At 41.4% G+C, this 27,843-nt stretch overlaps 1 protein-coding gene across 1 annotated transcript in view; it reads right to left on the minus strand.

The window, feature by feature from the left end:
* Window positions 1–425: 425 nt before the first annotated feature.
* Window positions 426–27,843, minus strand: part of FBXL5 (F-box and leucine rich repeat protein 5) — a 51,475-nt gene continuing 24,057 nt past the window's right edge. The window contains exons 3-11 of the mRNA XM_089677431.1: window positions 25,048–25,143; window positions 24,165–24,351; window positions 23,004–23,186; window positions 18,096–18,221; window positions 17,531–17,679; window positions 17,369–17,451; window positions 10,743–11,423; window positions 4,772–4,920; window positions 426–685 (exon numbers count right to left, since the gene is read on the minus strand). Coding sequence (XP_089533557.1) covers window positions 609–685; window positions 4,772–4,920; window positions 10,743–11,423; window positions 17,369–17,451; window positions 17,531–17,679; window positions 18,096–18,221; window positions 23,004–23,186; window positions 24,165–24,351; window positions 25,048–25,143 — 1,731 coding nt within the window. The 3' untranslated portion in view covers window positions 426–608. The remainder of the gene's footprint in view (window positions 686–4,771; window positions 4,921–10,742; window positions 11,424–17,368; window positions 17,452–17,530; window positions 17,680–18,095; window positions 18,222–23,003; window positions 23,187–24,164; window positions 24,352–25,047; window positions 25,144–27,843) is intronic.

A 27,843-nucleotide genomic window follows, 5' to 3' on the forward strand; every position in this document is an offset into this window, starting at 1 on the left:
CAGAGATCACCAGAGATTCTTACCCATCTATGGGCAGGCTGGTTTTGCTAAGGTCGATCCATCAATGGACTTCAGTACAACCAGCCTGACAGGTTTTTTTTTTTTCATGCAATAACTGCCACTGGCTATAGCCACCAGTGGTGGTCATTGTGTTCTGCCAGCAGGTAAGGCTTCCCACCAGCAAAACACAATAGTGCTGCAGGAGGGATTCCCCCATCAACACTGTTAATGTGGGAATTGAGCAATTTTCTTGGCAGGAAAAAAAATTACATGATTTATTTACTGCTTAAGTAATGAAAAACAAGTAAATGATTTCTCAGAGAAAGCCAATTACTGAAGGATGTTTTCATGGATGATGAATCAATTTCTGGTTCCCTTGTGTGACACACACACACACACACACACAAAAAAAGAAACAAAAACAGTTTGGGGAATGAAGATTTTATTAAGCGAAACCTGTTACTACGCTTGACAGTTTGCTCAAAGACTATATGATGAACGCAACTCAGAAGGAAAAACTCCAGGACTCCTGAACACACAACGTGTGCTAGAAAGGGTAAAGTGCATGAAAGAATGGCTGCTCGGATGAATGGGGGAGGTAGGAAAGATCATTCACCAGATCGGCAGCAGGCCAGAAAACCACACTGCAGGTTCTGGCATCCATTGGCGGTATCAGCATGGGGACCTGCATAAGAACATAGTCAGGTGAACAAACAAATAGAAAAGACACTTTTGAATTGTATACCCTACTACATGTGTTTTAGTATTGCATACACTTTAAAGAGGTTCTGCAGGAATAAGTTAAATGCCAGCTTCAGATTTCATTTAATGTACACTGATTTCAGTTTTGGGAGGGAATTGGTGGACTCAATCTCCTGCCAGCTTCCTACCATAACTGAATTGCTTTCTCCATCTAGATCATGGAGAGTATGACACGATCATCTGGCCTTTTGCTGGATAGAATTGAGAATTAGGTCTTGGAAATCTCACCACTAGTGTCCTCTGGCCATAAAACGTTAGCATGTGATAAATTTGCTGGAAATAATGCAAACCTATATGATCAGTATTAAGTGAGCTGACCCTTAGGAGTCCTGAGAAGCCAGAAATAAGGAGCTGTCATCCTGATCTGTAGATCCACTACTGACTGAGTTACTGACCTGTAACAACCAACCAGGAGGTTGATGAAATGCTAGTTAGTAGAGTTAGAATTAGGAGGACAGTCCTGGAACCTGCACTTTTATAAAAAATCAAGTCAGTGCTGACAGCTCCATCATTTATATTCCAACAGTTTACCCTTTAAGTTCACTGCACATGTTACAATCTGATTGTGCAATCTCCTTTAGATCTACAAAGCAGCATTTAGTGTTAAGGGCCTGTCTGACTGGATTTAAATGGCATAGGTAGGTCCCCATATTACATGGCTTTGGAAGATCTAAAGTTGATTGGAAGTGCAGACCACTGTCTGAAGGCCCTTATCTGAGAAATGCAGTGCTGGGGCAGGATGTGCCATCAAAGTGATACATAGAACAAGCAGGTGTCTGAGGTTTGAACCATTCTCTGTAGTATGCTATTCTAAAACCACACAATAAGCCCTCAACTCTTCACAGTATTACTACAGAATTAATAATGGGATGATCTAGGAAAGATTAGTAAACGTTATCCTCTTCTGTGTTCACTGTAATCCAGCTCTGACATGTCTGCAAAGTTAAACTACTTGAATAAATGATTCCTTGTATACATAAACCTGAGCAAGAGATCAGCAAACCTAGTCTGGCAATCACCATATTTCTCAACAGTGGAATAAATGCGCTTGCATCATGAGGTAGCATAGAATTAGAACCCCTTGTGCAATTTACCTGTAATACTAACCAAATATTTCTCAAAACCTTACTCCTGCAATTAAAAATACATTTTCATCTTACGGTTAGAAAGACAGGAAGTGGGATAAAATATCTCAATGGGCCCCTGAGGACCCCAGGCACTCTAATATGCCAATCTCAACTTTAGTTAAGACCCTAACCTGCGGCTCTATGTTACCTCTGTCTGCAGGATAAAATAAAGCTTAGATGGGCTTAATCTACAAATTATTTTTGCATTCAAAAAGAACACTAGTTAAATGCAGCCTCTCAGTCACCATCCACAATGTAGAACTGAAACTACCTCAAATGAAATAGGCTGAAATGAAGAGAACATTTACCATTATGAGAATTATATATCTATCCATCTCTATCTATATCTATCAATAATTATGTTACAAAATTACAATTTTAAAACACATTTACCTTTCATACAGTGTAAAAGCATGCCAGGTCTTAGCCTCACTTCCATTTTGAATATAAGCAAAAGATTATCCAGCAGTTTCTTTCCTGGTTTGCTGAGCTGGTCCCAAACAAATATGTGCCCAGTGCTTTAGCAGGGAAATGGTTTTGTTTGCATATTGCCGATATTATGACGATATGTAAACAACCTAATCTTTGGCTAGAAAGCTGGGTTTGCATGCACAGGACTGGTGGTGCATATGTATCCAGAGCTCTTGGAGTTACCGGAAGACTTCTGAGATATAGGACGTTCATATCCCAAGAGTCTGCGGGCTATACAGGCCATGTTATTCTCATCTAAAACAGGAAATGCATGCTTTAACTTTAGGCCACCTTTACAGTTAAGTCCTTCTGAAAAGCATAACACAACATGCATGTCACCATGCAGCCCCACAGGCAAGTCAGGTTTTTCATTCAACCAGTAGGTTGAATGAGAAAAACTGACTGAATTCCTCCGCCATCAGAATACACTGATCCTACTCAGTGCTCCAACAACTGGCAGACAATGCTCTGTGCTCAGAGAGGACCCAAGAACAAAGTGATCAGTGGTCGCATGATCGTTCAGTTCTTGGGCTTAGAGCTGACTGGGGACAGCTGCAGCATGTATGTTTTTTTCCCCCTGCACTTCTCTTATGTGTAAATGTATTGCAGTGCTGTGCCATTCTACTTGAATGACACACCAACTCATTCCACTGGCAATGGCAAAGGGCCATGTGTAGTGTGGGATGTACCAATATGCACTGGTAGCCCATTAAAAAAAAAAAAAAAGAAAAAATAAGAATGGACTGCCGTAAAGCAAGATCAGCAACACACTGCAAAGCAGGCCTCAAACATTTGTGTTGGTGTTACTGATCATACCGAATGGAAAAAAAAATGTGCCACTTGCATGTATAGGGCACACACTTTCTCCACTTCCCACAATGCACTGCTTGAGACTCAAGTAGTCAAGCATGTATTGAGGAGCGCACTCTGACATTTGTTTTAGGTCACATTCATCTAGTGTAGGAGAACTAAAAGTCCTTCAAAACACTAGGATGAGAGGTAAATATTAGTGCCGTGTAAAAGGTTCAGTTAAGGATTAAAGTTTGAAGGTAAAAAAATAAAGGTATCAGTTATGATAGGGGAAGTGTTATTCAGATTTAGTTTAAGGTCAGGGACCAGACTTATTTTCACCTTTTTGGCATCAGGAACTACAGGAATGTTTACTTAAATAAAAACACAAATCTAACTGACTCGTGGGCAGAGATTTTTACAGCTGCACTCACAGATTCATTAGGCACCCAGTATATCATCAGTAGAAGCCACCAGATTAGCCCTATATACTGCGCATAGGGGTGATTGGTCAAGGTAATGATGCCATTGTGAATACACTACCAGTCACTAGATCGGAGAACAGACAGACAGTTCACACTTACAGCCAATAATTTATACCTCAATACTATGAGCTGAACTACATTATCAAAAATGTACAATAAATGAAGCCAAATAATGTCCACATGCACTGACAGATGTCAACACTGTACAGCCAAACTGTCCACCCAGTGTCAATATCCAGCAGGATATTTAACCACGTATTCATATTTACCGCAGACTCAGGCAGATGAAGCCTAAGTAGGGAATATCCTCCTGGATAGGGCAGAATCTGCTTACCTGCACAGTGACTATGAAATTTGGAAAACTTACCTCTGCCAGTTCTTAATTGGCCATTTTATTAGGAAAGCATGCATAGAAGAAAATCACCACCATGTCAGCCTGAGTACATGTATACATAGGCTTTTGTGTTTATTAGAAGGCTTGATGACTCCCAGAACCTCTACTTCAGGGTGTAGATGTGAAGCTTCTGTTATGTTTCTGTGGATTTGCCCTAGAAGAGTACCAATGAGGACAGAAATATGGGACCTGGCAGTACTGACCTGGTGGTTCCAGATCAATCAACCCAAATCTGGCTCCACACTACCTAGTGGATCGCTGACTGCAAGCCTGCAGGATGATTGACAAATGCAGATCCCACATTTCTATCCTCGCAGGTCCCCTGTTAGCTGCTTCACAGATCCAAATCAAGCCCAGGATTTACATTCAAGAAATACTGGCAATTTAAATTGTGCTACCACAGAACTATATTGCCAACTATTTTCTGCTACAGATTAATCACACTGCAGAAAATGTAAATCAGGCTGACCAGGAACACAACATGCAAAACACATTAATAACCGAAGAATTACATACTGGAATGATTTTGGATCTTACCAAATCGGACAGGTCATATACTATACTTGTGCTAAAAATTCTCTCAACAGCAGCAAAGGCTTTTCAGTCAAGCCATGGCTCAAACAAGCCAAATTCAACGTAGCTACCAAGTACCCACACAGGAGGAGCAGACAAGTAGTGAGTTATTGTGACCTCATTATCTATGATCATGTGCAGGCTATCAAACTGAGTAGAACACACATTACCATTGATGTTGTCGCAGTAGTATAAGTGTTCAGCTTTAAGAGAGGGACATGCTGACACTAGATCCTGTAAGCCTGATGCAGTCACATTGAGACATCCGGAAAGGTTTAGATGTTCCAGGTAAGGTAATCCTCCACCAAAAGTCAACGCCCTGCAACAATAAACAAAACGCCTAAATTATTAAGTGATGACATTTCCCGGATGATACCATTATTGTCCTACTGACCTGACTGCAAAATATTATGAACAGAAAGCAAACATAGACATGAGCTTTAAACAAAAGAACATTTAAAGTAACAAAGGATAGGCAGACAATTATGCAACTCCATGTTTGCTTTTAAAGGGGCAGAAATGACCAATGTAGTTTGCTACACTAACAAATGACTAATTCATAAAATGTCTCAAAGCCTAACCCCAGCCAAAACTTTTACTTATAGTTTTAACAATAATAATACTGTTAGATAGGAAAAGTAAATACTAGTGCTATAGTTTTTATTGCTGCATGTGACTCCATCGGAGAGATTTCACATCATTTCCTGTCATGTGATAGAAAAACTGTAGAGGGCAGTTAACAATTTGAACAAAAAGACAGATAATAACCTAAAATGTTTCAATTCATTCCCACTCTACTGAAAACAGCCATGCAAAGCAGTGTGCAGGAGCTGACAGGGGAGAGAACGGTTTTGTTTACAGTTATCTCCCTCACCCCCCCAGTGTGAACTGCTAGGGGACTATGGGCTGGGGTCATTAAAAGCGGTGCAACTGTCCCCTGTGTGTCACGTGTGACCATTTGTCTGCAGAGCTGTAATGCAACTAGGCCCAAACTGCAGGGCAATCTCTTGGTACTCACAAGCCAAGGCAGCTGGCGACAATGAGGGTCAGGCAGCTGGAGATGACCAGGTCACTACAGGCAAGCAGTGGAAATGGACCAAAGTTCCATGTAGTGCTTTACAAACAGGAACAACAGAGGGATGGTGTGTTCTCAAAGCTGAATGGTGATAAGGGGTACATAGAGCGAGAAACTCCACTCCGCAGATGACATCGGCACTCAATCCCTCAGAATTAACCCTTATCAGCGAAGGTGGGGAGGAAACTACAGGTGAAACTCAAAAAATTAGAATATCGTGCAAAAGTTCATTTATTTCAGTAATGCAACTTAAAAGGTGAAATATATGAGATACTCATTACATGCAAAGCAAGATAGTTCAAGCCGTGATTTGTCATAATTGTGATGATTATGGCTTACAGCTCATGAAAACCCCAAATCCACAATCTCAGAAAATTAGAATATTACATGCAATCAATAAAACAAGGATTGTACATAGAATAATATTGGACCTGTGAAAAGTATAAGCATGCATATGTACTCAGTACTTGGTTTGGGCCCCTTTTGCAGCAATTACTGCCTCAATGCGGCGCGGCATGGAAGCTATCAGCCTGTGGCACTGCTGAGGTGTTACGGAAGACCAGGATGCTTCAATAGCGACCTTCAGCTCTTCTGCATTGTTCAGTCTCATGTCTCATCTTTCTCTTGGCAATGCCCCATAGATTCTCTATGGGGTTCAGGTCAGGCGAGTTTGCTGGCCAATTAAGCACAGTAATCCCACGGTCATTGAACCAGGTTTTGGTTCTTTTGGCAGTGTGGGCAGGTGCCAAATCCTGCTGGAAAATGAAGTCAGCATCCCCATAAAGCTCATCTGCGGAAGGAAGCATGAAGTGCTCCAAAATCTCCTGGTAGACGGCTGCGTTGACCCTGGACTTAATGAAGCACAGTGGACCAACACCAGCAGATGACATGGCTCCCCAAATCAACACAGACTGTGGAAACTTCACACTGGACTTCAAGCATCTTGCGGTGTGTGCCTCTCCATTCTTCCTCCATACTCTGGGCCCTTGGTTTCCAAATGAGATGCAAAAGTTGCTCTCATCAGAAAAGAGGACTTTGGACCCCCGAGCAACAGACCAGGTCAGTTTTTCTTTAGCCCAGGTAAGACGCTTCTGACGTTGTTTGTTGTTCAGGAGCGGCTTGAGAAGAGGAATACGACATTTGAAGCCCATGTCCAGGATCAGTCTGTGTGTGGTGGCTCTTGATGCACTGACTCCAGCCTCAGTCCACTCCTTGTGAAAGTCCCCAACACTTTTGAATGGCCTTTTCCTGATAATCCTCTCCAGGCTGCAGTCATCCCTGCTGCCTGTGCACCTTTTTCTTCCACACTTTTCCGTTCCACACAACTTTCTATTAATGTGCTTTGATACAGCACTTTGGGAACATCCAACTTCTTTTGCAATTACCTTTTGAGGCTTTCCCTCCTTATGGAGGGTGTCAATGATGGTTTTCTGCACAACTGTCAGGTCAGCAGTCTTTCCCATGATTGTGATTCCTACTGAACCAGACTGAGAGACCATTTAAAGGCTCAGGAACCCTTTGCAGGTGTTATGGCTTAATTAGCTGATTAGAGTGGGACACTTTGAGCCGAGAATATTGCACCTTTTCACAATATTATAATTTTCTGAGATTGTGGATTTGGGGTTTTCATGAGCTGTAAGCCATAATCATCACAATTATGACAAATCAAGGCTTGAACTATCTTGCTTTGCATGTAATGAGTCTCCTATATTAGTTTCACCTTTTAAGTTGCATTACTGAAATAAATGAACTTTTGCACGATATTCTAATTTTTTGAGTTTCACCTGTATGAAGGGTTCTCAGTGGAGAAAATAGTGAGGTAGCATTGGAAAAAAAAAACAAACAAAAAAACTTTGCAGCAGAAATTTTTTTCCTTCACTGTAATGTGAATGTCTTCTAGAAACTAAGTATTTGATCCCCTAATGATTTTGAATGTTTGCCCACTCACAAAGAAATGATCAGTCTAAAAATCAAATGGTAGGTGCATTGTAACACAGACAGAATAGCAACAAAAAATTCAAAAGAAATGCATGTCTAACAAATTATACACTGATTTGCATGTTCATGATTAGTACTTGGTGGTGAATCCCTTGTTGGCAATCACAGAGGTCAGATGCTTCCTGTAGTTGGCCACCAGGTTTGCACACATCTCAGGAGGGATTTTGGCCCACTCCTCTTGGCAGATCCTCTCCAAGTCATTAAGGTTTGGTGGCTGACATTTGAAAATCTGTGAAGGGAGCTGAAAGTTCGAGTTGCCAATCGAATTAAAGGTCTGGAGACTGGCTAGGCCACTCCAGGACCTTAATGTGCTTTTTCTTGAGCCACTCCTTTGTTACCTTAGCCGTGTTTTGGGTCATTGTAATGCTGGAACACCCATTTTCAAAGCCCTGGTTGAGGGAAGAAGGTTCTCACCAAAGATTTGATGGTACATTGCCCCGTCCATCGTCACTTTGATGCGGTGCAGTTGTCCTGTCCCCTTAGCAGAAAAACACCCCCAAAGGAGAATGTTTCCACCACCATGTTTGACAGTTGGGATGGTGTTCTTGGGGTCATAGGCAGCATTCCTCCTCCTCCAAACACAGCGAGTTGAGTTGATGACAAAGAGCTTGATTTTGGTCTCATCTGACCACAACACTTTCAACCAGTCCTCCTCTGAATCATTCAGATGTTCAGTTGCAAACTTCAGATGGGCCGGGACATGTGCTTTCTTGAGCAGAGGGACCTTGTGGGCACTGCAGGATTTCAATCCTTGTCGGCGTAGTGTGTTACTAATGGTTTTCTTGGTGACTGTGGTCCTAGCTGTCTGGAGATCGTTGACAAGATCCTCACATGTAGTTCTGGGATGATTCCTCATTGACCTAGGGAGACGGACAGCTGTTTTTTTGTTTCTTCCATTTGCGAATTATTGCACCAACTGTTGTCACCTTCTCACCAAGCTGCTTGGCGATAGTTTGGTAGCCCAATCCAACCTTGTGTAGGTCTACAATCTTGTCCCAGACATCCTTGGACAGCTCTTTGGTCTTTGCCATGGCGGAGAGTTTGGAATCTGATTGTTTGCTCCTGTGGACAGGTGTCTTTTTTAAAAGAAACTGCTTCTAATCTCAGCTTGCTACCAGTATGAAAGACATCTGGTAGCCAGAAATCCTGCTGAATCATAGGGGATCAAATACTTATTTTGCTCATGTACATGCAAATCAGTGCATCATTTGTTAGACATGAATTTCTTTTGAAATTTTTGTTGCTATTCTGTCTCTGTGTTACAATACACCTACCATTCGATTTTTAGACTGATCATTTCTTTGTGAGTGGGCAAACATTCAAAATCAGCAGGGGATCAAATACTTATTTCCTTCACTGTGTATGGTGTGGAGAAGGAAGAGTCCATACGGCAGCCTTTTAACTCCTTTACTAAACACAGCTGATAAATACACAATCATCAATGTATGAAGGTGCAGCACAAAAAACCCCAAAAATAAATAATGTGAATGGTGAATAAACACTAAAAAGTGATCAAATCAGTCCCAGTGCCAAACAGACACTATATAAACGTCCATCAATCAAATCGAATTGTCTTCAATGATAAAGAATATTAAGAGTATCCAAATACACCACAAGTCACCCCACTCAGTGCTCACAGGAGGCTTAACGGATAGTATTGACTATCATGTTATAAAATGGTAAATTAAGACACAGATGTAATCAAACAGCAGCCACTCCAGTGGGGTGCAACGTGGTGTATTTGGATACTCTTTGATATTCAACTCAGCCAATCAGAAGAAGCTTTGTATTCATTCACAGAATACAAAGCTGCTAATGAATGGCTGAGTGCTGCTCAGACCAAATCTATTTTGTTTCAAGTGTGAGATGGGAAGTCTCTTGTCTCATAGCCAGATCCCAGCACTATGTACTGTATGTAGAGAAAAGCGGAGTTCCAGCCGTTTTTGAGTTTATTAAAAGTTAGCAGCTACAAAAACTGTAGCAGCTGACTTTTAATAAACACACACACTCACCTGTCCCAGGTGACAACGACATGCTCACCCGAACCATCTCTTCTCTGTCAGGTGCCAGCATCTCAACTGTGGGCACCAGGCTGCGACAGCTTGTGGCTTCACAGCTGGGTGCCCACTGCGCATACGCGAGTCCTGCTGCGCATTCCGATCGGTCCAGCAGTCTTCTGGGACCTACGAAGGTTCCCAGGAGACTGCGGGAGGAAAAAGGGGGTTCGAACTATCAGAAGTGGGAGCAGGTACCTGTCAAAACCAGGTATACGCCACTACCCCCCCCCCCCCCAAAGGTGCCAAATAAGGCAGTGGAGGGGGGAGTCAAACAAGTGGAGCGTCCACTTTTGGGTCGAACTCCGCTTTAAGTTACACTCAGTTCATACAGTGCTTAGAGTCAATGCAGCAGTTAGTGAAGAAAATAGTTCATTTGGACCAACTTGGTCCAAACAAACAATTCAAACTGACAAGAACCGAGAGAACAGCTTTAAAGCTGAACTCCAGGCAAACTGCTAAACGCACAGATAAATACATAAAAATTATTTTTACATGTCAAGGGGTTTTTATTTCTGTCCATCCAGTTGAGGGGTTTACACAGCTCTGCCAAACAGCAAAGTCAAGCCTGACAGGGCACAAAACCTGGATTTTTCTATGTGTCAGTTAACATTTACAGGTCTTTCCCCACAACCCTGTCTGTGACTGGGGAGTAAAAGGGAAGGCACTAAACTGATGAACTTATCTCGGTCAATCAGCTCCCTACTTCTATCAGCATGTTGCTTGTAGGCACATGAGCACTGGAACACAACTGACTGGCTTCTTGTGCTGCTTCTCCTAGTCTGAGTTCTGCTGTACATGGTACTGCAAGAGGCCTAATATCAAGTCAAATTCAGGTACTTACACTTTACCACATGTAATGACTTACGAATGAATACAGGTTTGCCTTAATATATGTCTCCCAAGTACCAGGAATTCAGGTTTAACATAAGAATAAGTGCTACATATATGGCTGTCAAACTAACATCTACATTTCTATAAAAGCATCACTTCAAAAGATGTGAAATCACCCACCTGAGACCACGGTCTGTGATCTTATGACATCCAGAAAGACTGAGAAATCGTAAAGCACGTGCAGCACTGGATTCAGATTCTGCACTCCCAGAGCATGAGTCTCTAGCCTCTGACTGAGCAGTCCTTTTACCTACTTTGCATTGTGCAGAGGACTCTGGGAGAGCCTGTATAGTCCTTAGCTTAGCGCCAGCTGAGCAGAACGAATGGCCACAATTAGTATAACCACTGGAATAGTACTGCTGTTGCCAGGTGACACTAGTCCTTAATTCAGGTATCGGCTTCCTGAAGCAGCAACCGCCATTAGAACAATTCAGACTGGATGACAAGTCCAAAACACAGAGTCCTTCGTGTTTATATTTCCAGTCTGCTGCATCTTCAATGTCAGCCAAGCGCTCAGAATCCAGGATCCACACAGGTGAAGTGGTGTAATCCCCTCCATAAAGTAACACACACTGGTCACCAATACACTTAACATTGCTAGTCCTCATTCTTTGACTCGTGTCTCGGTTTCCCCAGGAGGTTTTAGAATTTTTCCTGTTCTGGCAGCATTTCAGCAAGCCTTTCTTGTAGGAAGGTAAGATGCCGAGAGCAATGGACAGCCTTTCCAAAGCTAGGTCTGTAATTTTGTCACCCCCGGACAAATCAATATGCTGAAGATTCCGGCAATGGCCAAAATACCATCTGGAAAAGAAGGCCAAAAACAGTGTGCAAGTGTTATTTAAAGGAACGAAAAGGAAAATTCTAATGCATTTTATTTTCATACATTATGAAAAATAGATATCAAGGCTGGACAAGTCTCAAGAACCAGATGGCCAATGCTCCTAAGAAACTATTGCATAGGAATCGCAGTTTGCTGATCCTCATCAATATGTATAAATACTTCTTAACTGAAGTAGACCAGGATCATCCTTAATGCTCCCAGCTTACATCAATACTTCATCCATTGTGCCAGTTTCGTTCAGGTCAGTGACCATCTGGCTCCTGAATTTTGCAATATTTTGTCAACACTTGGCTGTAAAAACACAATCAATCAGTCTTATCTACAGATTAAAACAATGTAAGTGAACCAAAACTAAAGTATAACTAAAAAGGCTAAACTTTCACATTTAGGACAGACTATAGATGGAACAGAACGCCTGTCAGGCTTTCACTGCTGGTTGAGTCAGTTAGGAAGATTCACCTTCTTCAATCATCCTGTTTACTGTTCTCACCGAAAATGAAAGTAAAAGTAAAAGAAAAATCCCATATTTTGGGGGAACAGTAACAGAACAGAAATAGAGGTGAAATCATATAATGAGGATGCTAGTTCTGGTGACAACCAGGGATTCTCACTTCCTGTTTCAGTTGAGACAGAAAGTGAAGTGAAATCACCCCAATAGGAAACCTAAGGCAAAAAAAAACAAAAAAAACCACAACACTTGACAGGGATTATAATCCTCCTTTACTCTATCCAAAATTAAAAGAAAAAAAGTTTTGGTCTTTACTGTCATTTGGGGTAGTGGTGCATGAACAACAAAAAGCCTTTTCTTGAATCCATGCAGATACTGTTGAGTTTTACTAGTAAAGACACTAATAAAACCCCCCCCCCCCCCCAAAAAAAAACACTTCATGAGTCTCCAGTTTGGTTAGCAAGCAAAAAGATCACCAAGAGAAGGAAGGGACCTCTGCCGTGTACTGCATACTAAGATACAGAATTAACAGGTACATCAGAATTTGTTATATCTTTATTGTACAGAACAGGTCACAGAAATTGATGGATTCTTAGGCCATGAAACAACCCCTAGTAATAGAACGAGGGGCAACCATAAAGTTAAACAGCAGCAATAAGCCCACAGGAAAAAAATAAGGGTCAACAGAGACAAACTTAACAGTAGAAGCACCTTGGTGCTGGTGATAGCAAAGAGTCAACAGCCGCCTAGCAAACAGCAGTTTGGAAGAGAGGTGAAACAGATTTGGGCGCTGTCTACATTTACAGTAGTATAGATACTGAGTGGTGTAGATCTCAGTGCCTGGCCCTTTGTGTAATGAAGATAATGCTGGAATTAAGATAAAAGGGTGCAGGTCCCAAAGAAGACATTGCACATTGCCACAGAGGTCACACCATGAAGCAGGACAAGGCAGGAACGAATAGAAGTGCCCAAAGAACAAGAGGAAGCATTAGTGCAGCAAGGAGAGAAGCAGCTTTCAGTTTACCAGGTCCACAAGTGGAAGAAGGAAGATTCCAATGCAAAGTACCACTGCTGAAGGTAAAAGAAAGAAGAAGGATCTTATTTTATAAGGATCCAATAAAAAAGGGGAACCCTTTAATCAGAAAGTTAAGGCCTGGCTAAGAAACAAAAGCCTGCAGGATTCCCACTGACAAGGAACAGCAATCTTCAGTTGAAAGTTACACAGGCAATGCAAGGTCAGAGATAGGATGTACAAAGTTGACCACAATCTACAGGGTACAAACTGACATACTGTAAGCAGGACGAGACGAGAGCGAAGAACGAAAATTAAACTCAGGATGAAGTTCCCTATCGCACCATTTGGTTGAACTGTCTTACCAGACAATACAGAGCGTGGGGAATTAAAGATGTAATGGGTCATCCAATGCAAAGGATGAAACCTGCCAACATAGGAAATATCTGGAAAGCAAGGACATCAGGAATTTGCATGGTAGGGCTGTCTCGCAGCTGTAAGCCAAGGAACAGCTGAGCAAGTCAGACAAGTGCTGAAGCTACTATAGACAGCAGTTGAAGAGGAAAGGTAACTGCTTAAGGAACACCGGGAACAGGGGGATGATGGCAACCTTTTCCAAAACATAAAATTGGTAATGAAGTCACCTGGCACCAAAATCAAGACCTAGGTAAGAAAAGATAGGATAGTTTCCCTAGCCTGAAAACTGGCAAATTGGAGAACCACAGCTGTTTTAAGGGTAGGGAAGGATGCATTAGGACTCAGTACAGAGCCTATGGGTTCAGGCCAAGGAGGACATGCCATGGAAACATGAAGCAGAAGTGGCTATAGGTTGTGGAACTAACCTCCTCATTTAGAGGGGATTAAGAACCAGGAACCTCAGACCAATAAAACTACCCCAAGACTGTGTCAAGGGACAACCTGCACAAGACAAAAAAAAACAGTTTCACAAGGAGCAAATGAACTGTGCTGACAAGGTGGCCAAAAAAAAAAAAAAGTAATGAGTTGAAATCTTGGATAGTGGGGTCAGAAAAACCCAGGGTGTAATCTTTTACCATTCCAGAAACTGCTAGCGAGCCCTGAAGGCAGTAAGCAGTTAAATCATGACAGAAGTGTCATTCGAAAGAGGTAAATAACTTCAAATATCCATTACCTTAGGACACTAGCAAGAAACTAGAGCATCACAACGTATGGGGTTTTGTGAAGAAACTAGGAGACAGGCCTGTGTTAATCCTGTGTCCTGTACTTTGTCAAGTACAAAGTGCACAAAATGCGTCATCAAGGTAAATAGAATGTTTGCTATGCAAGCCTCAGTATCCTAACTGGCTGCAGCTTGCTTTCATCACTTTCGGTGCGCCATTTTTTGTTACTTCCGGTGCATCAGTTTGGTGCTGACCAAGTCCTATACCATTGGATTATCATTATAAGCCTCTCATACTGGGATCTCCATGGCTCCATCTTCCTTTTGGCTGGTATGACAATCTGCACTCGCTTTGCCATAGCTATTTATGGCCATTGTGCTTGTGTCACATACCCCGATTGCTCAGATCCACCCAAGCATCAGCTTCCAAGGAACAAGAATCTTATCAGCACAGTGAAGAACATTCGCCTTATTGAGGTCCAAACAAGGGAGGGCACCTAAAAGACCATCGCCAAAAAGTCTTCCCAAAGAAAGAGGACCTCACCCTAGGTAGGACAGTTCCACGAATGTCAATATGGCATTCCAGTTTTCTGTCATTGAACACTGGTAGCATGACACTAGAGTGTTCCACCTGCCAACAATCCAGGGGGGCATGAAGTCCTCCATTGATTATGTTCATTTGCCACACAAGGCCTGAGGCACAATTGGGGTAAACAATAAACCTTCAAGGGCCCTACTTGTTCCAAGAACATGAAAATGTTCCTGAGGGAAAGTGCAATGGTCTGGATGGGGCAGGGGCTGGAAGAACACATGGACTGGAGCAAGGGAACCTGGGGAGAGAAAGAAAGGGGAAAAGGGAAGGTGCTTCAATCTGTGCAGATGCACATGGATGATAAAAGGAAGCAACTGATAGGGAGGCTGAAAGGCAAGGAAATAGCCTGTCTACCTAAATGGGTGCCATCTTCACCTGAATGCCTGAGAGACCGGCTAACCAAGGGTTCACACTCAACCCACCTCTTGAAGAGGTGCAGAAGACTTAGAAGAGAACTTAGCCGGTTACTAACTTCTATCGCTGAAGGGGTTCTAGAAGTGGGTCCCCATTGGAAGATCTCCCTTCTATTCTTCTAGTGACAATTCACCCTATTTGCCTGTTTACTAGTATCATAGAATTTGGGATTCTATGATACTAGTAAACAGGCAAATAGGGTGAATCTCCTTAATGGGGGCACAAACAGCAATAAACACCTGACGTGTTATAATCCCGTACACTGTATCCAAATTTAAAATAACCAGCCATGGGTGCCGAAAAGTGCCAAGGATATTCACAGCCAACCTAATGATCATTTAATATCTATGCGTACATTTAGATGAGTGGTAATCCTGTATTTTTGTTGGTTCTCATTCTATTAAATTTGAGAAAATTATATATATATATATATACATATATATATATATATATATATATATACATACATACATACACACACAAATAGAGAGAGAGAGAGGAGAGAATAGTATATATATATATATATATATATATATATATATATATATATATATATATATATATACATACATACATACACACACACACACACACACACACACACACACACACACATATACACACACCTCTCAAAATCACAACATAACACAAATGGTAACGGATTCCTTTAAACAATGGTGGAGAAAAAAAAAAAAAGTATTCTTGTTAACATAAAATCCCTTTCTGAGTTCATGGACGGACACAGCTCTAAAGAATATTGACCATAGGGTTATATCGCCACCTACAGAAATAGGACACTTGGCAGAAAAGAAATCAGCACCGCCTATGGTCAGTCCCTTCTGGGATAAAACCCCTCTGTGCTATAGGCAAACCAGTTAGCAGCAAAGCGTAGTATAAACCCCATAGAGGTGTGGGTGCTGTGTCCATCAATGAACTCAGAGAAAAGGATTTTATGGTAACAAAAACAGTTTTCTCTTTCGCTCATTGACAGACACAGCTCTTCAGAATCTTGATCATAGGAACGTTCCAAAGCAGTCTCAACGAGGGGCAGGCAAACCAACAAGCAACTGGAGCAACCAGGCGAACATGCCAACCAACAAACAAACCCGATAGGGGCAAACAAGGAACCTGAAAAAGCAGCCTGGAAATACATGCAGCCAAAACAAGCTCTAAAGATGCAAACAGATCAACTTGTAAAACATTTCGTACAAGTGTGCACAAACGACCAGGTAGGCACCTCTCAAACCTGAGATACAGATGCTAGAAAGCACTAATTGCCCCCAGAGTAGGGAGTAGGTAGTAGGGAAAAATGTCCTCTTAATAGTGTACGCCAGAACAAGCGTCCGCAGAAGTCAACGGAAATCATGGTAGAGGAGGCCACTGGGCTTTACATAGGACTATCTGAGAGTATAAAAGAAAGCAGACCACTGGCAGGACGCTACAGTGGACAGGTAGTCAAGAACCAAATAGGAGACTTACAAGGCCTCCATTTCAGACACAATGGCGACAAAGGAGGCGACTCTATGAGAAACAAAAGTGAACGGGAATATTCTTTATACTCTCTAAAGGAAGGCTTCTGGAGAACCAAAATCAAGTCCATAGGGGTAACAGGGAACAAATGGGAGGGGGATCACTGTCCTGCGAACCCACAGTAGCAGGCGAGGGAACAGGGTATGGTATCTGGGGATACAGGTATGGCCACTAGGGAAGGGGAACCGCGTGCAGCCCAGTGACATCCGATGCTACATGAGGCAGGGTCAGGGGGGAAACAACCTCCCCAATGAGGTATCCGCACCCTACGCATGCCCGAGGAAGGGTGGGAGGCATCTACTCACCAATCCACAGGGGTTGCGGGTAACACTCCCGAGACAGGTCCACCTCACCACCGAACTCCGGGGCCCAATCATATGTGTCCCTGCGAAATGTTTAACTCGCTGGCCACCCCAGTACAGGATGGCGCTTAGCTAAAAGGTCTGTGAGTGGTCGCTGGCCAGACAGGGGAGACCACTGGATCTAGAGTATCAAACCCGTCGCCCAGACTTGCTGCTGATTGAAGATCTCTGCAGGAAAAAAAATAAAGCCTACGGAACGGGGGGGGGGGGGGGGGGGTTATGCCAGAAGGAACTGCCCATAGGCAGTGTCTAGTTCTTTTCTGCTTAGTGTCCTACATCTATAGGTGGCGATACAATCCTATGGTCAAGATTCTGAAAAGCTGTGTCCGTCAAATGAAAGAGAAAGACAGCTTGTGAAGGACTCATCTAAATCTCTGTTGGAGCACAAAGCAAAAACACAAATGCATACCCATCGAATGTTGAATCAGAAATATCGGTCTGCGTAAGATCCAGATGTTCCAAGTTGGGACAAAACTCAAGCATTTGACGTATCTATAAAAAGTGACAGATTGTTACTAATATCTCTATATTATACTCTAGTTGGACTAGTAATGAGGAATACAGTGCTCACCATTTTGCTGCTAGCTGCTGAGCTGTAGGCAAGAACAAGTGTTTTCACTGAATGTCCAACATAGGGAACAACATTATGACTTATGCCATGCAGGAATTCTTTTTCTTGCTGAGCCACACAGATCCAATAATCATCATATTTTGTCTCTTCTAAAATACAAAAAGAGGGAATTGAAGTCTACTTCGATCCGAACCTACAATTTTACAATTTTTCAAATATCCCTAACTGTTCCTCTTCAAAACAAACCTCAAGTAGCACTATGCTGTACAATAACTTTGCAGAACCAGGTGATCTCAGATAAATCATCACATGATAGATTTGGCCATGTTTTCCAACCCACCAAAACAAATACTTCTTAGAACAAAGCGATCTAAACTTTTTTTTTTATATCAGGCGTTAAGTTTGTATGTATAAATTTAAACCAGTGCTTGGCAAGATTAAATCCTACACATTCAATTAGAACTGTGTAAGGTTGTGAATCGCAAAAATATATATATATAATAAAAATATGTCTTAAAATGTATTTAATAAAATGACTGGTACACTGGACACCATATCATCTTACCAGACTCATCAATATCTGCATCTTCATCCCACTCCTGATATGCACGACTTTCATGATGCCTTCTCCAGACCCATTCCTCATTCGGCTCTGTATCCAGGTCTTTAGGCCCTTCGTTGCACCAATATCCTATAAATAGATACTTGTAAGATTGGTCCTGTTTGTCAAAGATTGAGAGAAAAACTTCCTCAGACATTCTGCACTGTCCCATATAGCAGCCAGCTAAAATATTTCATTATTTAACCCTTTGGCGCCAGTGCCTCCCGAGCTCTTTCAGGGGTTTGTGATGCTGGGAGGTGGGGTTTAGTGTCATGCAATTGCTGTGATTGGCTGTCACAGCAGTCACATGATCGGAAAGCTCCTGACCACAAGTATCGATTGGGACCTGTGAGGCACCGGTAAATGTGCCGGGAGCACGCAGGGTGCACGCTCTCAGCATGTTTTGTTTATATCGAGTACACAAATATGCGGCCCCTCGGTGCCAAGGCTCAGAGACCAAGAGGCCGCATATATGTGTACGCTTGGTGCGAAGGAGTAAAACAGCAACTCCTCTTTTGTTTAGCAGTAAAAAAAAAAATAATCCCTTTCTGTGAGCAATGTACATGACATGGATTTTAAAGTTTGTTGTAGATTCCTACCTTTTGTTGCTCTGAAGAAATAGCTGTTTGATTGGTTATGTCAATGTGCAAAGTGAATCTGAATGGGAGGGACTTTCATAAGCAATCAGCTCATGCATTTACAGTGTTCTACTAAGGAAAATTGCAGTATCCCTTTGGGAGTATCTCACCAAAAATTACAATCTGTTGGAGAGGATGCCTAAAATCTGACATTTATCTTAGAGCAGACTTCATGGAAAAATCAGCGAGCCAGTTTCACAAACAGGAAATGAGGATGTACGGAACCCATCCAGGTTGCCATACTGCATTCAATTTTACAGAAAATTACAGTGCTGCAGACTGAAAAGGAAAGGTATTTTTTAAGAACAATCAACTACAAAATGGTTTGTGCAGCAATTGTATATGCTATGTCAGGGCTTGAAAAAGCCGCTCACCAAATGCGAGGAGAAATTCCTGTGCGTCGAGCACAGATGATGGATGGAGCGGCTGCACCTGCGCTCCAAGCCTCATTGTGAAGCAGAGTTCCGGTTTCCAACTTCCGGTTTCTTCGGCACCGCCATTACACTGGCAGCGCCGCTGAGGGGACAGGTGCAGGAGAGGTCCGTTCTCCTCCGCTAAGAGGAGACACCCTCTCCACCGCCGCAGGGGACACAAGGAGAGACCCGCTCTCCACCGCCTTGGGGGACCTTGAAGTATTTTTGGGTATGGTCTGGAAACTTTGTTCAGTTTATGTATGGTTATTTGTACATTCTTTGTGTACGGTTAGAGGTCCATCCTCTACTCCTATAGTTTTCATAAAGTTTAATCTTTTATTAAACACCCTATTGTACATGTTGTATAGCTTTTAGTAGTACCTGAAAACTTGCATAGTGCTTTCTCTTGGTGTCTGTACTCAATACGGTAATAATAATATGCCACGTTGCCATAGATAGTAGAAAGGATGTGAAAATGTAAGCAACACCTTTTTGCTAGCTAACCTAATATACTTAAGTGCAAGCTTTTTAGAATACCGAGTTGTCTTCACCAGACATGGTGGCATACCTTTACACATCAGTGACATGAACATACACATAGTATATGCAACAAATGGTCACCAGGGGATGCCTCTGGCAGTCTGCCAGGATTCGGTGACAATTGTCCTATGTCTATGGATAGACCTTACATCCAGTTATTAATACGTTGTGTCCCTTTTAATACTTTAATGGCAGAAAATGTGTTATGTGACTTTCTAATATAATAACAGAGATGCTGTGAATACACATTACACGTTTACATAGGTTTCATAAATTAGGTTCTAGGCTCAGTCTGGCCTCTTATCCACTATGAGACTTGATGTAAAATAGCTATTAGACTCTATTCTAAAGAAAAATGTAATTTCATAAGCTTTAAGGGGGCGTGCTTGGGGGCAGGGCTTGGGACGGGCCAGGGGTGGGTTGGAGGCAGACCTGGGCAAGGTTGGGTGGGGCAACTTGTGGAGAGTAAGGTTTGTGCCTGGCTAGTAGGTCTAGACTTGAAATTTTAAGCCCTGTGCTATGTTACCCTGTAACTGTTCAATGCAGGGTTGTCTGAATGGCGGCTCTATGCCATTATATAATGTTGCAGATAATTATTTTTCTCACAGACTGATAGTGTTAGCAAATGTAACCATAAAATAGCAATTCCGGTCAGAAGTTTCACAGACTAAAGTGTTACTTACTGTAAACATTACAAAGCATGACCAAGCAAAAATATCTGAAATGGTGGTAATAGGAGCAATTCATAAATAGTTTCAAGTTAAAATAAGTATTATGTAGCACCTCAAAATCCAGATAAAGCCTAACTAGTCTGAAAATGCTCCCTCCCCACTCCTAACACCTGTACTAATCAACTTGTGTAAAATATTTGCATATAGTGAACCATTTTCAGCCCACTCTGGTCTGGTCATGTGGTCCAGCTCCTGTGTCAAAATGCAGTGGCTGCACAGAAGAGGTGGGATCGGGAACAACATTTGCACCATCGGAGCCTATGGATGATGTCATCTCTGCTGGCTTTCAAAGCCATTGTCAGGCGCTCTCTCCAATCCCCTGCAGCCGCTGCTGACATGGGATCACGTGACCAGACCAGGCAAAAAATAGGCAAATATATAGACACCTTTTTTTAAATAGGTTAGCTAGTTAGGTGCTGAGGAACATTTTTAAGAAAAATTAGGCTTTGTCCTGAAGGCTACCATTGCTTACTGCTGCTCATTTAAGAAAAAGAAGCATCATATCCTAAAGCCTAGCACACAATAGAAACCGGCTAATATTCGGCCCATGTGTACAGCAGCTGGTCCAAGAGAAGCTGCTGCTGTTGGGGCATGTCCGAAAAAGGTCTGCCGACTTGCTGACTGCAGTATTCTGGAGGGGGGGGCAGTCTCCTCTGTCAGAACACAATAGCACAGCAGGGGGGAACAAAAAAAAAAAATCACTATACTAACATTAGTTAGTACAGTGGCTCCTCCTGAGCTTTCAGGGGTTTTTTTCCCCATTCAGCTCGGTGGGTTAAAGGAGGATATAAAAAAAGAAAAAAAAAAATTGTGTACAAGGCTTAAAAATCCTTTTCAAATCCTCCAAGGAACAAGTATATGGAACAGCTGATTCTGTTCCAATTTCTGCTTTCATTCTTCAGCTAATGTAGTTGACAGAGCGCCCCCTTTCCCCACCACTGTCCACTCACACTACTCACAAGGATGTAAGGGCTTAAAGCATAAGTGTAACTTAGTATAACTACAGCTTCTATGAATGGCAATTAGGCAGGGAAGGGAGGACATATTCGGGACCCCGATGAGAGCTCCTTACAGCCTTTTAGATGTAATATGCAGGAGTCTGTACACTCACAATGAAAAGAAGAGCTGGAATTCATTTAGGAAGAAAATCGTGATATTAGAGAGATAATAGGAAAACAAATGCAGAAGTCTGAAGGTCCATTTACACCTGTGAATTTTAAACATGGACAAACTGCAGTGTTCACACATGACTCACAGACTTCGTAAACTGCCGTATTCAGACATCATTCACAAGGTATACAAAGACTAGATTACCTGTTTCTGCTGCGCAAAACACGTGTGTGGATGAAACCTTATTAGGGCACAATATATGGTATAAGGAGAAACAGCAACTCAACCAGGCTCCAGCATTGCTTTAAGTAATTATGTGTAGATATGTGATAAACCCCTACGCCGATACATAATCCAACAGGAAGAAGCCAGCACCAATTAGGTGTTTTCACAATACCACACAGAGGTCACTTTCTAGCAAAAAGAGTGTGATCCTATGTGATACTCTGTACAGGCATAATATGAAGTGCATACACCTTTGTGTCACTTGTATATAAAACAGAGCACCAAACTAAATGTGACGCATAACCTAAAAGACTCAATCCAATATGAATACTGTGGAGCACAAATTAAATGTAACATGGGAGCGTTGAAGATTTTTGGCCTTTTATAAATAATTATGATTTACTAATGAGTTTAGCTACTGTATTTAACGTAGTTATACTTGGGTTAGAAACCCTTCTGTGATGTTTATTCAGTATCCTCCTGCACTCAGCACTTTCTCATGCATATGCTTGTGTGCCAGAAGATGCCCCAATAAACTCAACAGAGCCAAATGTGCAACTCTTTAAATATAACAGGAAAGTGGTAAAGAAAGTTCACATCTGCAGGTGTTCAAAATGGTGAACACAGAATAGATTGTATGAGACCAATGGGAGTCAGTGGGTCACAATCATGCCACAATTTCCAACCCCATCATAACAAGCTGATCACTTGCTGGGCTGAGTGGTTAGCAAGAAAAAGTAGCCTCAGCTCAATCTGTCCAAGCCAATGCACCCAACATGTTTCACAGCACCCTAAGGGTGGCCGGGCTACCTCTTCCTATTTCTACAGCATGCTTTGGGTCTGGACGAACTTTTCCCCAGCCTGCAACCTCACTTGTCAGTGGCATCCAATTCATTGGACCTTGTTAGCACACACACCACCCACCAATCTTTCACATGTACGACTGTTGCACCATACTCAGTTGTGCATTAGGGTAACTTATTGTACAATGTGCATTTCACTGTTCCTTACTGCAATTCATGGTAAAAGAATACAGGCAGCTGCATTAAGCATAGGCATTACATTCACAAGTTAAAGGGCCCTAAAGGTACAAGAGATTTTATAAACCATAAGCTACATTAAAAGTATGGTTGTTTGAAATTGCACTGGACCTGTTATAGAGTGAGCTTAGAGAATTTTTTGAAGGTTTGTAAAATAAAACAAAAAATGACCCACCTCTGAACCAGAGCACTGGGTAAAGATGTTTCCAAAGAGATCCAGTTTTTGCCAGCTGTGCCCATTTGCTGTTTACTTGACTACATCGACACAGCTCCTGTGGATTAAGGTAACTGAATATGTTCAGCATTACCTCTGGAGGAAGATGGGAAATAGATACAGTGCTTGGCTTAGCTGTGACTTCTGGGGAGGAAAAAAAAAAAAAGAAAAAAAAAAAAAAAAAAAACAACTCCTTAGGACATAGAAGGAAAAACTTCTGTTTGCACAAGTATTGCAAGTTAAACTAACTCCACTTCACTGATAAATCTGATATGTGTTTTTTACAGACTTACAACATGTTCTATTACTTTTTACAGTACTCAAGCAAAAAAGTTCACCTGCTGGCATGGTAGATCTATGGACATAAAGGAATGGACTGCTTTTGTTGTTCCCTTTAAATTCAATGTATGTGCTTACACTGGAGCGTTGTACTTCCGTTGCGGTGTAAAAAATCCTGCTTGCAGCATTTTTGGAGTGGGTTTAGAAAAAAAAAACCACAAGCACAACAAAAGCACATACATATGTGTTTTTCCAGCAGATCAGTGTGAAAGTAGCCTTAAAATGGCTTCAGAACATTTTACAATTCAAAAATCTGTTTTTCAGGGCCAATTCACACCGACTTGCGCTAAAATGTATGGAAAATGGATGTACAGCAGACATCATTTTAGTGATGTCTGCTGACATACATTTTTATGTCAGTTGACCTGCATTTTAGCACACGTTAAAGCGTACTGCATTTTCACAGGATATTCTGTGCACTGCACTTACATTCGTTGCGCCTCAAAATACATACATGTTGCATTTTAATACAAAGTAGGTCAACTCAGTGTTATGGTGTGAATACGACACATTGGAAATTGTGTTTCAGATGTCCTTCTGTTGATCTGCGCTTTACAGGTCTGCTAACAGATCAACACCCTGGTGTGAATTAGACCTTAAGCACATTACAGTTGTATACAGATCAGGAAAACCAGCAGATACACATTCAGGATTTATCAAAAACTATCTAGCTATAATTGCTCAGCTTATAATTAAACTGCTTATCAATCCGCTCATAAAAAAACAAACAAAAAGGGACGCTTAGGTTACTATAAAAGAACAAACAGGAAGGCAACATCTTACCCTCCTCTGCTTTCTCATCCACTGAATACTTAAGCACTTTATGCAGCTCCTCAGCCTCATTCCAGAGACTGAGACCTCTGAAGAGATCTGATGGGTCTTTCTGAGAGCAGTGCTGGGCAATCACCATCTTTTTAATGTCCTTTAGCTCATCATAGGTAAAATATTCCATCAACATTGGCTGAAATACCTGAGAAAATCCATGAAATTATACATCTAGGACACCAAGAAATCATTATACAGCAAAAATAGATAAATGTATATAAACACACACACCTACCTTTAACAGTGTCGCTACATAAAGATACCTCCGCAGGTGGATCCATGACCATTGAATGAAAATGTGTGTATCAATTCGCTAAGACTTGGGATCTGGCAAAACTTACAAAGTATCTTTCTCCGGATTCCCATGAATCAACTGGCTACTCAGAAGCAATCTACTACTCTGCCTTAGGGTTTATGTATATGTGCTGAAAAGAATCTAAAGAGTAAGGAGTTTCCAGTGTCATTAAAAGAACTGGTCACACTGGTTGTACTAAATAACCACTACAGCTGGACTACCATGTTTAGGACCTGCCTCAGAAGACACACTACTAAACTAGTTAGCCAGCCCATTACAAGAATAGGAGGGGAATCCAAAAACTGTTGGGTGGAGCATGAGATTAAGCTTCATATTTACACCAGTAGGCGTCTTTAAAAAAGAAGTTCCTCTAAAATCAAAATTCCAACATGTAAAAAAAAAAAAAAAAAAAAACACGGCTCCAAATTTTTGATCAATGTTAATTTGACTGCAGGACTGTCAGGACTGAAAAATCACTAAAAGCACAAAAGAGGACACTCTTGGTAGATAAAGAAAGTCGAGTAGCAGATAATGGAATACACCCACCTCCTCTTCTTCTTTCATATGAGGAATAAAGTCACTGGTAAAAGCCTCTAGCCTCTCCTTCAGTTGTTGGGCATAGTTCAGCTGTTCATATTCATCCTGAGAACAAAGAACCATAATGTCTAAGGTGTGCCATTTTATATGATGCTTAAAACTGGTAAACCAAGCCTTTAAACCACTAGGATTGTGAATGGAGACCTGTCAGCAATTACCCATCTACAGAATTCAGAAGTGTCATGAAGAAATGTATTTTACATGTGCAATGTCACAACTTCCTACAATCTCAGAGTTCCTTAAACACTTCTAGTAAAATTGAATTGACCATTAACCCTTAACCATTAATCTTACAATAAATGCTACTTAATTCTTTTTATGCCATCTCACTGCTGGGCTTGTGTATACTAAACATGAAACCATTCCAAAAAGGAGACAGCCAAGAGTGAGGCTACATTCACACTTATCTAATTTTCAGAGCTTAGGGTGTATTTAGAAGAAAATCAGCTGGACTCACAAAATGCTAAATAATCAGATTTATACATAACAATTAGCAACATTTAGTTGCAGACAGTTTAGCTACGTTTAGGAAAAGGGAAGGTGCTGCGTCCAAGGTCGACTATCTGCAGCTAAACACACATTGCGTTTCGTTGCAGTGCATTTAGCACTTCCCCTTTTCTTCCTGAAATGCTGGTATTCCTTCTCATGTTGATCACCAACATGAGGATGTATGAGAACCATTCTTTACCAATGTGATCTAATAATAGTTAGTTAAAAGGTATCAGTCAGGTGAAGGGTACAGAAGAATATCCAAGGCAGTAGATATACCATGGAATACAGTAAAGACAGTCATCAAGTGGAGAACAAACAGAGCAACAATGAAATTACCAAGAACTGTACAAGTCCCTCCAAAATTGATGAAAGGATAAGAAAACTGGTCTGGGAGCTGCCAAGAGGACTACAGCAACATTAAAGGAGTTGCAGGAATATCTGGCAAGTACTGTCTGTGTGTTACATGTAACAACAATCTCCCATATTCTTCATAAGTCTGAGCTATGGGGTAGAGTGGCAAGATGGAAGCCTTTACTTACGAAGAAAAACATCCAAGCTCAGCTAAATTATGCAAAAACACATTTGAAGTATCCCAAAAGCATGTGGGAAAATATGTTCTGGTCTGATGAAACCAAGGTTGAACGTTTTGGCCATAATTCCAAAAGATATGTTTGGCGCAAAAACACTGCACATCATCAAAAGAACACCATACCCACAGTGAAGCATGGTGGTGGCAGCATCATGCTTTGGGGCTGTTTTTCTTCAGCTGGAACTGGGGCCTTAGTCAAGGTAGAGAGAATTATGAACAGTTCCAAATATTAGTCAATATTGGCACAAAATCTTCAGGCTTCTGCTAGAAAGCTGAATATGAAGAGGAACTTCATCTTTCAGCATGACAACGACCCAAAGCATACATCCAAATCAACAAAGGAATGGCTTTACAAGAAGATTAACGTTTTGGAATGGCCCAGCCAGAGCCCAGACCTGAATCCGATCGAAACTCTGTGGGGTGATCTGAAAAGGGCTGTGCACAGGAGATGTCCTCGCTTTCTGGCAGATTTGGAGTGTTTTTGCAAGGAAGAGTGGGCAAATATTGGCAAGTCAAGATGTGCCATGCTGACAGACTCATACCCAAAAAGACCGAGTGCTGTAATAAAATCAAAAGGTGCTTCAACAAAAAGTATTAGTTTAAGGGTGTGCACACTTATGCAACCATATTATTTTAGTTTTTTATTTTTACTTCCCTTCATCTAAAAGATTTCAGTTTGTTGTTCAACTGAGTTGTACAGTTTATAGGTCACATTAAAGGTGGAAAAAGTTCTGAAATTATTAAATTTGTCTCTTTTTTTTACATCATAGAAACCTGCCATTTTAACAGGGGTGTGTAAACTTTTTATATCCACAAAAAAAAAAAAAAAAAAGAAGGACGTATATCCTTCATGTATATATCTTTATGAAATTCCCTCCTATTTGTTTATTTATGCTATTCACTTGATTTCTGCTCAGTTGATATACTGATATTTATTTTGCTTGCAATATGGAATATTGAGGGCAAGATCCTAATTCTTTGTGAGATTATACACATTTATACTTTTTTGTTTCGTTATAATCTAATCATTGAGGTTTAGGGGCGCTGCACTTTTATATTTATATGTTGCGTTTATCAAATGGTAAAAAATACCCATGAAACCCATTTCTTAACACTACAGATCCATGGTCATGTCCAATTATTCTAACAGAAAAAATGTAGTCCTTAGAAATTTTGAAATTAATATTTGACATGTGAGCACTGCCTGATGTTAGAGTACTGTGAGCCCAGGCTGCATTATGACGCAACCACAGACTGGACTTTCAGGAAATGGGCAGAATGACAAGGACTGTCATTTTGCCCAAAAAGACCAATGGAATTGGGCCAAGAAGGAAGCACTGAATCTTAGCAAAGGTAACTAAAGTTTGGCAATTTTCCCTCAGGGAAAAAAAAAAATGTTTCAAATGGATTTCTGCTTCAGGGGTTTCATTAGCCTTCTTTATCTTTAACAGCAGTATATCAGCAGGTGTCCCATAGGCATTGCTTTTTCTTTAAAAGTACTGACAAATGTAGCTTTCTAGATCTTGCGCTCTACACTACCAATAAAAACTACAGGTAGAGACACATTAATGACGAGAGCTTTCTGCTGTAAACCACAATGTTAGTCCAAACTAGAGCCTGCATTCACTAAATGAAGGCCAAGATATGGAAACTGCCGTGTTCTG

Source organism: Staurois parvus, unplaced genomic scaffold (genome assembly GCF_062004578.1).
Source record: "Staurois parvus isolate SC_StPar_1 unplaced genomic scaffold, SC_StPar_1.0 ptg000186l, whole genome shotgun sequence".
Lineage (NCBI taxonomy): Eukaryota > Metazoa > Chordata > Amphibia > Anura > Ranidae > Staurois > Staurois parvus.